The sequence below is a fragment of the Carlito syrichta genome, unplaced genomic scaffold (assembly GCF_000164805.1).
Source record: "Carlito syrichta isolate Samal-C Ts95f unplaced genomic scaffold, Tarsius_syrichta-2.0.1 Scaffold308801, whole genome shotgun sequence".
NCBI classification, from domain to species: Eukaryota; Metazoa; Chordata; class Mammalia; order Primates; family Tarsiidae; genus Carlito; species Carlito syrichta.
In genome coordinates, this window is record NW_007252897.1 from 10,834 (window position 1) to 25,531 (window position 14,698).

Consider the following 14,698-nt stretch of genomic DNA (forward strand, 5'->3'; position numbering starts at 1 on the left):
GCGGGTCTCGAACCTGCGGGCTCAGGCAATCCACTCACCTCAGCCTCCCAAAGGCGCAGGATTACAGGCTGAGCCACCGAGCCCGGCTCCTCATCTCTATTTTTGGCATTGACCCATGAGATGATGGCTTTGTCCCCTTTACGCCAAGGCCCAGAGAGTTCAGTGGCCTGACAGAATATGGCAGTAAATGTGGGCAGAGCCAGGCCTGACCCTGATGGTGGGCTCCAGACACTATGCAAGGCTGACCCAGGGACACAACAGTCCAGGCGAGTGAGGCGAGATAACCGGGGACAGCACAACTGGCCCCCTCTGCATCGCAGAGGGGCCTCTCAGACGAGAGGAAGTGCATGGCTAAGAGGCCTTCCCGGGGATGGTGTCCCTGGACCCCTCCCAGTCAGCCCTGTGGGCCAGGCATGTGGGCGGACTCCCCTTTGGGCCTCTGCCCCAGGCTTATCACTGTGTGCCCCCCTGGACGGGCCCCACCTCTGTGCCCAGGAGGTGTTGCCATGTGTGGAGGCCCTGTGCTGGCTTCATCTTTGGCGTTGCCTACTGAGCTGAGGGGTAGAGGCACACAGGTGAGCGGAAAGCACACGGGCCCTCCTGCTTCCTCTCCCACAAGGACGCAGGGCCACCCAGCCCTTCCACCTCCCTTGGTTCAAGGTCGTGTCCTGCCTGTGTCTCGGGCCAGGCTGGGCTTGCCTCCCCGGGGAGACAGTGAGGGCGGGGACACGCCGGTCTTGGCGGCCTCTGCTTCCTCAGGTCTGTTCCTTCCCTGGCCTGCCCTTTTCCCCGGCACGCTGAGACTCACACTGCCCAGTGCAGCAGCCACCTGCCACGTGTGGCTCTTGCATTTGAAACGTGGCCGGCATAGAGCGGGATGGACTATAGGTGCAAACGACACGCCCGTGTCAAAGACTTAGAAGGGAAGGAAAGGGGGTACGGTACCTCAAGACTTTTGCTTTATATTGACACATGTCCAAATGACAACATTGTGGACACAATGGGTTACATAAAATACATTATTAAAATTAACTTCGCCTGTTCTTTTTTTTTAAACTTATTTAAAACGTGCTCCTAGGAGATATGACGTGGCATGCATGGCTGGCATTTGTGGCCTGTAGTATCTTTCTACTGGACATTCTGCTGGGGACCTTGGCCACCTCCAAGACTGTCCCGAGAGCTGAGCGTCAGTCACTGCCGCACCTTGCCCAGAAGACAAAAAACTGCAGGGGACCTCACACCCTGTGCTGTCGGCCCAACCGTCACGCATATAAACGGCCCCTTCGGAGCAAGCGAAACCGACAGCGCTTTGAACTTCCAGAGAAATCTGATCATATTAGCCTCACTTTCCATTTTGAAAGCCTTTTAAATGATAAAAATGCTTTCTGACAATGCCTTTCATTTTTTTCATATAGGTTTACTTAGCAACAAATTGCTAATAATCGGCCAGGAGCTTCAGCTGCCTGTGCGCCTGTCCTTCCATCTTCCCGGGGGCAGAGAAAGCTGGGCAAAGGGACCCAGCACCCGGCCTGCAGAGCAGCCAGGTCTTTCCAGGGCCAGGTGAAGGCGGCCCCCTGTGGCCCCAGGACAGTCCTGGGTACAGGTAGAAACCTGCAGCTCAAATCCCCCTTCCCAGGTTGGGACCCCTCTGCTTCTGTTTGAGGAATCCCCTGCCTGGTCTGCCGGTCTGACCCACCTAACACAGAGCATGCCCTTTTCACCTGTACCACCATGCTCGGCCCAGGGCCTTCTCTGGGCCCAAGAGGCTATCCCTCTCTCTGCCTTTCATCTAACCAGTCTGTCCTCTAACTCCCAGCTCCAGCTGTCTCTGCTCCGTCTAGGGCTCACTTACCCCAAAGACTTAGAAGGGAAGAAAAGGGGGTACAGCACCTCAAGAATTTTGCTTTATATTGACACATGTCCAAATGACAACATTGTGGACATAATGGGCTACATAAAATATATTATTAAAATTAACTTTGCCTGTTCTTTTTTTTTAAACTTATTTAAAACGTGTTCCTAGGAGATACGACGTGACATGCATGGCTGGCATTTGTGGCCTGCAGTACCTTCCTACCGGACATTCTGCTGGGGACCTTGGCCACCAGAGAGGTGGTATAGGTTGAAAAATTATGTTCAAGTCCCAAAAAGGATTAGATAAGATCCGGGTACCCAAGTTCTGTGTTAGCTGCACGGGTTTGCTGGGAAGTTCTGGTCTCCTAGGTGAGAATTGTGTTATTCTGTAATAATGGGAGCAAGTTGCATGAGTGGAGGAAGCAAAGTTGAACTTGGTGTGTCCTAAGTGCCAAGTTCACAGAGCAAGACTCCTTTGGGACGGCTTCTGAGGGTATGCACACGTGTGTGTCTGCCCTCCCCAGCAGCTGAGATATTAACTGAGTGGGCTCACCTTTATAGACATCCCCAAGGAGTGTGGGGGGTGTGAAGGCCAAGCTTGTTCTTGAATTTAAGTTCTTTTCTGGATGGAGAAGAGAGAACTGCCCAGGGCTGGGGTGGGAAACAGTAGGGAAGAGGAGGGAGGGAGACACCAGGTGCGATTGCGAGCTCTCTGCTAAGTGCTGATGAATAGGGTGGAATGCGGTAACATATTTGATTTTGAACCCCTGTGGGGTTGGCATCGTCCCCTCTTCACAGGAGAAAAAGCGGAGGCTCCCAGAGGTGGTGCCATCGGCTCGGAACCACTCAGTTTGTTGTGGGAGTGCTAGGTTTGAAGCCAGGCACCTCCCACAATGAGCCCCTGTTCCTTGCATGGTCACCGTGGGTTGGGGGGCAGGGAGGAGAATGCTGTGGCGTGAGAATCTGGAGTGGGGACCAAGAGACCTACCCAAAGGGCACACCGGCACCCACTGTCTTCTCATCACCCGAGTTGTCAGCACCTAGGCATTTTCAAGCAGCCCTTTTCCTGATCTGGGTGTAGACACCCATCTGCACCCGAATACACTGGGCATCTGTGAATGGTCTCCAAGAGGAAAGATCAACTCTTCCTTTGTGGGAGAAGCCTCTTTCACTTACTATCTTGTAGATGCTGGTTAGTTTAACTAATCGTTTTTTCCTCTTTGCATTGGCTACTAGGAATCTCAAAAAGGAAAGATGTGTATGTGGATTCTAATACTACTCTACTTCTGGTTGCACTTTATTACTCCCTTTCCCTGCATGTTCTCGTTGATTTATCTTTCTTTTAATCTCTTGTACTGCATACGCGTTCAGAAGCACCCTTTTAAAAACAGGCAAGACGTGTGTGAGTAACCCTGCCTCCCCTCGCAGGGGCTGTGGCCCAGGCATCTTCCCCTCTTCCTGGTAGAGGCCCCGGAGGGCTCAGCGTCCCAGGTGGTCTGGCTGTACCCTGGTGGGCAGGGTGCAGGGCTCAGAGGCTTACGTGCACCAGCTGCTCCTGGGTGTCGTACTCCTTGGTGCAGTCCTCCCAGTGGCAGTTGGTCTCGTAGATGACCACCTCGGCCTCCTGCTTACAGTCATCCCTGTCCAGGTCCTCCTTGAGGTCAGCCAGCTGCTCCTGGGGGAGGAGGGGTGCATATCCACATGAGCTTGCGTGCAGGCACCTGGCCCCGAGGAGTCGGCCTGTGTATTAGCCTGGTCTGCGCCAAGGACCCGGGGCTGGCACAGGCGCGGACACACATGCGTGCACACACATACAACACATGCACACACATACATCAGCTTTTTCAGCACTTTCCCCCCACCCATCACTCTTCCTGTCATCCATCCTGGGGCCCTCCTCCTCTCCAATGCCAGCTTGTCATCTTTATCACGTCCGGGTCGACTGACACGCAAGGAAGACAGGAGACAGGGGTGGAGGGCGGGGAGAGGAGACTTTTGCTTCTCTGTTTGGCTTCTCCTGTGGGGAGCCTGTTTTCCCTGCCCCAGACCCCATGCATGGTTTGTGGTCCTGTATGACAGCGGGAACCTGACCCTCCCTCTCCAGAACACACAGTGAGGTCGGGCAGCCTGGATCTGGACCACCCTAGGGCCCACATGACCATGTCGAGGCAGCAAAGGGAAAGCTCCCGAGATGATTCCTGAGGGTGCCTGAAGTTTCTTTCCAAGAGGACAGTCCTTTAAACCAGGAACAGAGTGAGAGTTCACCCCACAGGGCCATCCCCGCCCCATGCCGATGGCACCCCGAGCTGGCCAGGGCAGCCTCTGTGCAGAGGACTCGGGGATGGGCCAGAGGTCCCCGGCTGGGATCGGGGGAGGAAGAGGCCCCAGACTGGGAGAAAAGGCTGCAAGGACTCCCCAGACCCCACCAGTCTGGCAGGCTGGGAGCAAAGATGAGCCAAGAGGCTGATGTTACAAAGGCTTGAGCTACTCGCAAGCGATTCCCCCAAACGGCAGGAAACTCTAGGGCAAATATGCCGAGTTCAGGCCAAGGGGGATGAGTGACCCCTCTCCCAAGTCCCGAGCCCCGACGTCCTTGGTGCCAGAGACGCAGCAAAGCAGGGGTGGCGGCCGCCCACGTCACAATCTCAGTCCTCTCACGGAGGCTAGTTCTAGGAGCGGTGGGAACCAGCCTCAAGACCTTGCTGGTGGCACACTCCCACCTGACAGATGTCCTCCTGGGGCTGTACAGAGCTCCTCTGAGGTCACTTCTCAGATGACCTTTCTATCAAGCCACTTGTTCTGAAAAGGAAAATGCTGCCACGCTGTCCAACAGCTCTTGGGTCGCTGGACCCGTACCCACAGGAAGGTGCTCGAGCGCCTGCTTCCAGATCTTTTATTTTTTATTTATTCGTTTTTCTCAAGTTGGGGGTCTCACTCTGCCACCCAGGCTGGAGTGAGTGCAGTTGCACGATCACAGCTCACTGCAGCCTCGAACTCCTGGGCTTAGGCAATCCTTTCACCTCAGTCTCTCGAGTAGCTGGGACTACAGGCGCACGCCACCAAGCCCATCTAATTCTTTTTGCAGAGACGAGGTCTCACTGTGTTGCCCAGGCTGGTCTCGAACGCCCAGGCTCAAGCAATCCTCTTGCCCTGGCCTCCCGCAGTGCTGGGATTACAGGTGTGAGCCACTGCGCCAAGCCTTGCTTCTAGATCTTCAGCAACGGGGTGGTCGGGGGCTGATGATGTGGACCGTGGAGACAGTGGACCCAGGGGCTCCTGCTGCTCTCCCTGCACGTTAAAAAAAACCGGAAGTCGACCGACTATTTCCACTGCTGTGTGCCCTGCACGTTCCAGAGAGGACGTGGGAGGCCGACAGTGACGTGCTGAGTGGAGGGCAATGGGCACGGTCCTGGGTTGCACGGGGCATCCTTCTGGCCCAAGACATTGAGGCCTCGGCAGAGAGGGGATTCATGACGCTGCATTTTCTGCCAACGAAGAGGAAGCCCATCCACCTTACAGATGAGTCAGGGAGCCCTTGGCCCGTGAATCAGAACATGAGTGACAGGGGACAACCTCCTCGTGATAAATGGCTTCCCTCCCACTGACACGGGCGCACGGGCGGAGCCCGCCTGGGCTGGAGGACGGGCACAGGGCCCCACGGGAAGTCGACCGTGCGGCCCCCAGGTGCTCAGTGCTTGCCTCCCGGCCCCATCCTCGCTGTTCTGGCCTGTTTATCTTCCCCGGATATGTGCCGTCCTCATTCATTTCAGCGGCCCCCGGTGCTGGTTGGCCTCGTGGAAGCCATGCATCATGCGGAGACCGGCTGTGGTGGCAGTGAGGGGAGAAGAATTTGTCATGAACCTTCTGTTTGCTTGACAATAACAGGGGCTGATATTTCAAGAAAATTAAGTGCCCGGAGCACGCCTGATGGCTTATGGTTTTGATAAAGGATGGTCAGGCAGATACAGGGGCGACAGATAGGAGCCCACGAGCATCTCTGGCACCCAAGCTGGGGATTCTATAGTCATGGATGGAGACCGGGTCACCGCCAGAGGCCCTGGGGAGCCAGGGGTCGCTTTCAAGGTCATGTCACGTCCTTTGCACAGCAGGACCCTGCACGCATGAGGACCGCCTGCATCCATCTAGGAGTGCTGGAATAAGTGGCAGGGTTTCCAAGGGGATGGGCACAAGGTCCCGGCCACACAGCTGGCCAGTCCCAGGCTGTGGGCTGCTCGCTCCACACTCTGCGGCAGCAACTGTTCCCTGTTCCCTCCCCGTTCACCCCCCCACTCTCTTCCTCCAACCCTGCGTGGAGTCATTAGAAAATACCGTTTCACGGCAACGGCACCCCAGGCCCGGTGCAAACCCTGGTGACGCGGAACGCAGTTAGGCACCTCTTCCAGAGTGCTACCTCTCCAGAGCTTGCAGTGCAGAGGGGGAGATGGCCGCCGACACAGCACGTGCCCGGATGTGACCCAGGGGCTAGGCTGGGCATCGGGGCCCACAGCTTAGTCCAACTACCCAGGCGGGTCCAGAAAGTGGCAGTGAAGGGGGTGGGCAGGGAGGGAGTCTAGGAAAGAGGGCAGCCCCGAGGGGCCTGAGCCATTTAGGGGACGGGAACGACTCGGCTAGGGTGACGCTGGTGCTGCTCAAGGGTGAGGCGTGGGGCCAGATGTAAGCGGCCTGAGACAAGAGGAAAGGCCGGGAAGAAGTTTATGTGTTGACTGATTGACTGATTGATGGGCTCATTCATTCATTCAGCACATGTAGCGTGTAACATGTGTGGGAAGTCACAGCTGGGCGTGCCCAACCTACCCTCCCTGGGTCACGCATTCATCCACGCAGGCAGCCACCTGTCCATCCAGTCACCACCAGGGATGCGGTCCCAAGGAGACCCGGCCTGGCCCCACTCTGAGGACAGCGAAGACAGCCGGCGGGCTACCTGTGTCAGCGTCAGCGGGGAGGCTGGCCGCAGGCCCTCGGCCTCTGTCTTGACTTTGCTCCGCTTGTGAACGGCGATGGGGTTGACGGTGCTGCTCACAGCCGACTCACTGTTCTGCTTGCTCTGAGGAAGGGGGCAGAGGGCAGCCTGTTACCGCAGGCCGTGCTGCTTAGGCTTTACCTTGGGACCTCCCTACACAGCAGTCCGGACCAACCTTGTGCTGAAGTGTCAGAAGCCACGTCCCCTGGCTCAGTCCCCCAGCCAGGGGGAGGCCTAGGAGAGCACCCGAGCCTCAGCCTGTCAGCCCCACCCGCTCTCCCAGTGCCTCCCCAGGCCTTCGGAGGAACAGGAAAGAGACCCTGGCTCTGGAAAGTGCTAGCACCTTCGCGCCTGTCCTGAGGAGGCTCACCTCCAGGGCAGGGATGGTTCTGGGTCTGAGAATGGGGCCTAGCCAGCCGCAGTATCAGGGGATAGGGGAGCCCTAGGGTGGAGGGGGACGTGTCTAGCGTGTGTGGTGTACACACACTCCTGGGGACGACGGTATATGCACAGTTAAAACACACTCGCATTTATATGAGGGGTGATACCCCAAAAACCCAAATTTATTAAAAAATTATATATTTAGCCAGGCTTGGTGGCTCAGCCTGTAATCCTGCACTTTGGGAGGCTGAGGTGAGTGGATTGCCTGAGTTCGCAGGTTCGAGACCCGCCTGGGCAACTTGGCGAGACCTCATCTCTACAATAAATCAAAAAATTAGCTGGGTATGTTAGCGCGCGCCTGTAGTTCCGGCTACTCGGAAGGCTGAGGTGGAAGGATCACCGGAGCCCAGCAGGGCGAGGCTGCGGTGGCCGGGAATGTGCCATTGCCCTCCAGCCTGGGCAACAGAGTGAGACTCCAACTCGAAAAAAAACAATATATATATATATATATAAAATTGTATATTTATTGCTATATGTTTAAAGTTCAGTCACTCTCAAAGTACTCTCTGATGCAATACACGGATCAAGACACTTTTCCCCTGGCTTAAAACAGTTTCTGAACTTGTCAATTCTGATGCCTTTCAGTGCTTCTGCAGTTTTTTGTTTCACCTCTTCCACAGCGGCAGAACGTTTCCCTTTGAGCACTTTTTTTCAACCAGGGAAACAAACAAACAAAAGATGCTGCTTGTGGCAAGATTGGGTGAATAGGGAGGCTGGGGCAGGGGGGTTATGCCGTATTTCATCAAAAACTGCCGAACACTCAGCAAGGCATGGGCAGGTACGCTTGTGAAAGGGGCAAACGTGTTAAAAGAATCTCCCAAAAGATTCACTGAAGCCACACACAGCCTCTCACAACACTAGCTGGTACAGCGGTAATGAGTTCCTAGAACACTTACTTAGCAGGCGAAGCCTGTACTACAAGGCGCTTGCCCTCCAAAAGATAATCTTGGGGTTTTCTGGGTCCCCCATCTGTCTGTATATGTATATGAGATAGGGTCTCACTGTGTTGCCCAGGCTGGACTGCAGTGGTGCAGTCACAGCTCACTGCAGCCTTGAACCCCTGGGCTCAAGCCATCCTCCTGCTTCAGCCTCCCAAAGCACTGGGACTGCAGACGTGGCCGCCGCACCTGGCCAAGCTACACAATATTATTATCATTATTATTCACTCATTCGCCCATGTCATGTACTGCACATGGAACACCTGCACAGTGTCAGGCCCTAGAGTTCCAAGCTATCTCCATTTCCTTATTACGTTTACAGACCAGGAGACAGCAGAGCCAAGAGGCTGGGTGTTTGCCGTGAATGGAGCCTGGGCCTCCCGACCCAGTCCAAGGTCCATTCCGTCATGTGGCCTCCGGCCAGAGGGCATCACGCCCACCAGACACGAGCCCAGAGTCTCTCCACAAGTTCTGGGCGAGCTCCAGCAGCGACCAGCCCTTGTGGGGTCCAGACGAGTACCCAGGACCACCCCTCCTCCCTGCACCCACCTACCTGGTTGGCATCACCCAGACAGTTGCTGCCGCTGCTGAGCTGGGTAGGCGTGGCATTGATGGAGGTGAGGGCCATGGGCTGCTGGGCCAGGAAAGTGGGCGAGGGCTGGAGCAGGGGCGGCGTGTGTCCAAAGGCTGAGCCCAGGCCCCTCTGCTGGCTCAAGATCTGCTGATAGGCCACGGGGTTGATGGGGTGGGGGAAGGTGAAGGCTGGGCTGCAGAGAAGAGCAGACGAGGGAGTAGGGAGGGGCGGGGCTGTTAGGCCGACATTTCTGAACAGAGAAGACCTGCCTGGGGGTCAGGGTTGGCTTGCTGTTGACATCGGCACAGTGTGGCTTCCCCTCACTCAAGAACTAGCTGTGGCTCCCTACTGCCTGCCACTCAGGTCTTACTGTCTGTGCTTAGCTCCCAGATTCTGCCCCCGGATGCAGCCTTCATTCTGGGCAGGTTGGCCTCATCAGGGGCCAGGCTCCATCTCACCCCACACCCTGGCCCCTCCGCTGCTCTGGCACCTGAGATGCATCCCTGCTCCCTGACTACTGAAGCCAATTTGGCTCCTGAAGCCTGTTCTGACGTTCCCTAGTCCCGGAAACATGCCTGGAGGCCCCAGGCCACATCACTCCCTCTCTTCTGACTATACTTCTAGCTTTATCTCGGCCTGTGAGTAGGAACCATTCTTTCCACAGCAGGACACGGAGGAAGTGTGGGTGACTCCCCCCCAGGCCAAGCCATCGTGGCTTCCTCTCTCCTGCTCATTCTTTCCTGCCTCGCTGCAAGGTGGGGTGGGACCCGGCTGCCATGCTGTGAGGACACTCAGGCAGCACTCTGGAGAGGCTCGTGGGTCCTGCCCACTGCCCTGTGCATGAACCTTCCTGGAAATGAACGCCAGGCTAGGCAGCACCTTCAGGGCACTGTGGCACTGCGTGACAGCTTAGCTCTGACTTGAGAGAGTTCGGACCCAGTGGGTCTCAAATTCCCGACCCTCAGAAATGGCAAGGTGACACATGCTTGCGGTTCCGAACTGCTCACTGCTGGGGCAACTCGCTATGCAGCCGAAGGTCACTAACGAATACTCGTGCTATTACTTCTATCTCCGGGTCCTTGGGCCGAACCCTCCTGACGTTCCTGACACTTTCAGCCTCTCTCAGAAGAGCTGGGAAGCAGTGAGTTTCAGTCCAGCAGGCTGGGGTCACTTCAGACAGCCAAGGGCTGCACAGAGGAGAGGAGGGTGACTGGTGCCCGCGAGGTTTGGGCACGTTCTGCAGTGGCCACAGAGGGAGGCTTGCGGCCAGGCCAGACTGGCTGGGAGCATGGGTCCATGCCAAGGTCCTGCCTCGTGCGGTCTCCGGCGCTAGCTAACACCTGGCTGCTCCACCACACCTGGTGAGATACTAGGAAAGCGCCTTTGACCTTGAATGCTTTTGGTCCATGAGATCGTGCTCAGACACTGGCACATTTCAACTGCATCACTATTGGTTTCGAATCCACGAAAAAGTTGCAAGCACACAGATTCTCGAACCGAACAGCCTGTCTTTCTCCTCAGGCTGAAAAGTGCCCTCCAAAAAGCCGGCCCCTCCCCTCCTGGCCCCAGCCCAACTCCCAGGCATCACGCCCCCCAACTGTTTGCAGGCCGTCACCTGAGGGTGCCCGCCGACAGGTGCCCATAGGAGCCGCTGGCGGCCGAGCTGCTGCGGGAATTGTTGATGTAGGCCACCAGCGAGTTGGGCGAGGTCCGGATCATCCGCTGCAGGTCCAGGCTGGCGTCTGAGAGCGGGGAGATGGACAGCGCCCGCTTGCGGCTCAGGCGGGGTGTCACCCGCGGGCTGGAGAAACGCGACACTGCAGGACAGCCAACACAAGGCCCCTCAGCATCGCCGAGCAGGGCAGGGGTGTCAGGCAGCCGGGCCCCAGGAGGAGCCCGCAGCACGGACTAGCGGGAACGGCAGCTCTGCCAACTTTCAGCTGTGGGCCCTTGGGCAAGGCAGGCAGCTTTTCCCAGCCTGTCTGTTCACCCATAAAAGGGTGCTGACCAGCACAGGGGGGGTGAGGCCCCAAGACGTGCATGCCAGGTGTTTAGGCGAGTGGATGTGAGCACTGGGCATGGTGTCCTTACCCACAGGGGCAGCGACCAGGGCAGGGACCCGGCAGGGCAGTAATGTGCATCTGTCATAGGTGATGCCTCTTACACAGCGAGCCCACCTGGGAAGCCAGCTTAGGCCAAAAACCAGGGCCTGGCCCGGTGGGCCCCTCGAGCCCTCCAGACCTGCGCCAAGGGCTGCCACACGCCTGGCTTCTGATGTGAGCAGTGTGTGAGATCTCTCCTTGCCATTGTGTGGCTGGAGAATTCCACGGGGAGAGGAGGGAATGGAGGTCAGTGTCTGGGATCGTTGCCGAAAGGGCCCCGGTAGGGCACTTCCAAGCGGAGGTCTAGATGGCAGTCCTCGACTCAGTGTGATGCCTGGGCCTTTGGCTGGCTCCGCAGAGCCCGCTGGGGGTGCTGCTGTGATGGGTGGGAGGCTGCGAGAACCCAGCAGTGAGATGCAGTCTGACATATGCAGACATGCTCTGGTATACTTCGGTCCTCAGCTCCGGGGTTGCCTGAGGCTCTGTGAACCGGTTGCTTTGAGTGTGCACACTCACACATGCAGACACACAGAGGTGTGCACACAGTTACACACACTACCCGTGCATGCAGACACGCACACACACAGAGTATACCCACACATACACATGCATACCCACCTGCACACACACACCCACGCATGCACAAGCTGTGCACACACAGGCTTGTCTTATCTGGCCACCCTTTGGACATGCCTTCTCTAGCTGCACACCTACATAACTGCGGAAGGGAAGATGGCCTGCTCTAGAACAGAGTTTCCCGCACCCCAGGGTCACAGCCTTTTCCGTTCTGGCTCTAGAATGCTCCCACCACACTGCCCACATCAGGGTTGTGGGTCTCTCCTCTGCACAGATGGTGGCCGAGACATGGTCTGACACCATCACTGGGCGACTCTTCATGCACCAAGGCTCCCCTGGCCATGCTCTCCCTGAGTACTTTCTCTTCTTTTTATTTTGTTTTAAAGATGTGGGGTACAATTCAGGGTTAGATATACAAATGTTGATTATGCAGCTACCCTTGTGGATGAGGTACGTGCCGTGTTGTCCATGGTCCCCCCCCCCCGCCGGCAGTTTCCCTCAACTGCTAATCCCACTCCCCCTCCCCTGGCGGTTTCTCTTTCTGTCTTGAAGGAGTCTTACAGCGCTGACTCCCAGGGCTGATGTGAGGCGTGAATTAGGGGATGTGTGAGAAGCGCCTGCGATGGTCTGTGGCCTCCAGGTTCCCCAGGGGCTGGGAGTTTTGTCCATAAACAACTCTGGTGGCTGTTCAAACACACCCATGTCCATGCTGGGCCATTCCCAGGCTTGTGATACCCGCCTTCTTCCCTTCCGCCTGCTCGACCTGTGCAGACCTCACCTAGGTGTCCCCTTCTCCAGGCAGGCTGCCCTGGCCGCAGGGTCAGCTTCACTTGGCCTCCCATTCACAGTCCACATGGTCCCTTGGTACTCCTATAGCTCTTTTCCTGGCCCAGCTAGGACCCGCTGACCTCAAGGCCGTTCTTAATTGTGCAAGCGCCTTGTCCCCAGAGATGCAGGAGCACTGAGGGCCGGGCTGCAGCTCTGGGATCCACCCTGGGCCTGGGGAGCAACTAGCCAGCCCTCCCCCATGCTTGGCCACAACCCTGGGGCGTGGAGGAATCCCTGGAAAAGCCCCTTTACTACTGGGCCACAGAAAAAAACGCCTCTTAGGTGATAGAGAGGACAGAAGAGGCCCCAGATCCCTGGGCCGAAAGGGTCTTCCAGGGTTTTCTCTCTCAACTGCCCCCATCATGGATGGCGGGGTCTGAAGCCGCAGAGGGAAGCGGACAGCAGTCTGGGATGAAGGGATCTGGGTACAGGGGCAGAGACCCGGGCTGGACCAATGGCCTTTGGTGGGTGGGCTGGGCATGCTCACAGACCACCTGGGGCTGGAGCCACAAGGTGACTCTGGGACTTGGGGCAAACCGCTTTACCTGTCAAAGACTCAGAACCTTCACCAAAGGCAAGCATAAAACAGGTCACCTGCTAGCTCCAGGGCTGTTGTGACCCCATGGGATGGCAGACGTGGAAGTGGGCAGCGCACTCCACAGCTGTCGCGTTCGTGCGGCCCTACACTTTGTATACAAGAGGGGACTCCAGAAACCCTAAAACTTACTTATAAAAATACTGTATTTGTTCTTACATGTCTCAACTTCCACCACCTTCGTAGTGCTCTCTGTTTGATGCAGTACACCTGTCGAGATGCTTTATTCACCACTCAAAGCAGCGCTCGCCAGTTTTGATGCCTTTTAGTGCTTCTGCTGTTTTTTGTTTCAGCTCTTCCGCATCGGCAAAACGTTTCCCTTTGAGGACTTTTTTCATCCGGGGAAACAAAAAAAGTTGCTTGAGGCAAGATTGGGTAAATAGAGAGGGTCCATGCCATTTTTTTTTGCTGAAAAACTGCTGAATACTCAGCACTGTGTGAGCAGGTGCACTCCCAAATGCAAACGTGTGAAAAGAATCTCAAAACAAAACAAAACAAAACAAAACCAAAAACCACTGAAGCCAAACGCAGCCTCTCGCCATAACTTAGCTGGTACACTGATGCTGATGAGATCCTAGGACACTTACCCTAGAGGGGAAAACCTGTACTATCAGGGGTCCAGCCTCCAAAATAACTCCATTTCTTTTGAGGTTCCCCCCCTGTACTATGCTTTCAACAAGAAGGAGGAAGTGATTTCAGGAATGCTCCCAGCTGGAAGAAAAAGTTGAGCTGATCAGAATACTCTTTTCTCTCAACATCCTTGTCAGCAGAAGTTTTTTGTTTTTTTCTGTTTATTCTGCAGGCTCCCGAGGCCTGAGATGTATAGATCTTTCAGCAAGCAGAGTTGTGGTGGGTGTACAGGAATAGATGCTTTTGGAGATGCTGGCTTGCTGTGCCCCACGGGGGCCAGGGGCACGCAGGTAACTCACCAGCACAACTCCATCTTTCTGTGGTGGCAGGAAGGACCCCAGCCCACACACCTAAGGCATGGGCGGTGGGGTTGGGGGCGATGGAGCAGACCCCCTTTCCTGCCAGCACCGAGGCTGTGCTGCCGATGTGACCCCCATCCTGAACAGGGCTCCCAGCCGGCAGACAGACACGTTCTGGCCGGCGTGTGTCCCTTCGGGTGGCATTTGATGTCTCTTAAGTGCTTGCTTCTGAATTCCTGCATGGGTAGCAACTCAGCAACTGGCACCCTGTAGTAACATTCATACTCACTGCTTTGGTGAACAGTCACCAGCACCTTCCAAGCAAACCCAGCTTTGCAGATAAAGAAACTGGGTTTGGGAGATCAGTGATTTGCTCAGGGTCACAGAGCTGCAGAGGCAGGATTTGAACCCAGCACCAAAGAAGTCCTGCTGCAGGGACTTCCCGGGGACTCTGTGTCCTCCCTGTCCACTTTCAGAGAGGTGGAGAGAGTCCTGGGCATCGCTCCCTGCCCACAAGCGGTTTCCGACCTCTGATGAAGGGTGAACCAGCCACTCTGGCCTCACCTACTGCCTGAAGGCATCTCCGGGCTCAGCACGGTAGTCCCAATGCTTCACCTGTGCCTGGACTGGCTTCCCCTGCAGGGCTGAGCTTGGCGAGTGCTTGCCAACCACGTGGTAGCCGAGTAGGGGACCGGGAGCCGGCCTTCCCTCCCGCCCTCCTTCCCCATTCCGCCTTCCACACCTCCTCCTCACAGCCCCTTCCTCTCAAACTGCACCCCAGCTCGGCCCACCACTTGCCCGGCTCCCTGTGGGGCCCCTAGCGGACGGCTGTCCAACGCTCAGTCAGGGAGCGCTTCTCGCTTGGAAGTGAGGTCAGGCC

General features: G+C 56.5%; 1 protein-coding gene across 1 annotated transcript in view; it reads right to left on the bottom strand.

Annotated features, from left to right (window-relative positions):
* LOC103268188 (zinc finger protein GLI2) overlaps positions 1-14,698 on the bottom strand; it is a gene marked incomplete at its 3' end in the record, with an annotated part of 184,745 nt that overhangs the window by 9,479 nt on the left and 160,568 nt on the right. Inside the window, exons 5-8 of the mRNA XM_008065728.1 lie at positions 10,404-10,605; positions 8,768-8,981; positions 6,797-6,919; positions 3,395-3,529 (exon numbers count right to left, since the gene is read on the bottom strand). Coding sequence (XP_008063919.1) covers positions 3,395-3,529; positions 6,797-6,919; positions 8,768-8,981; positions 10,404-10,605 — 674 coding nt within the window. The remainder of the gene's footprint in view (positions 1-3,394; positions 3,530-6,796; positions 6,920-8,767; positions 8,982-10,403; positions 10,606-14,698) is intronic.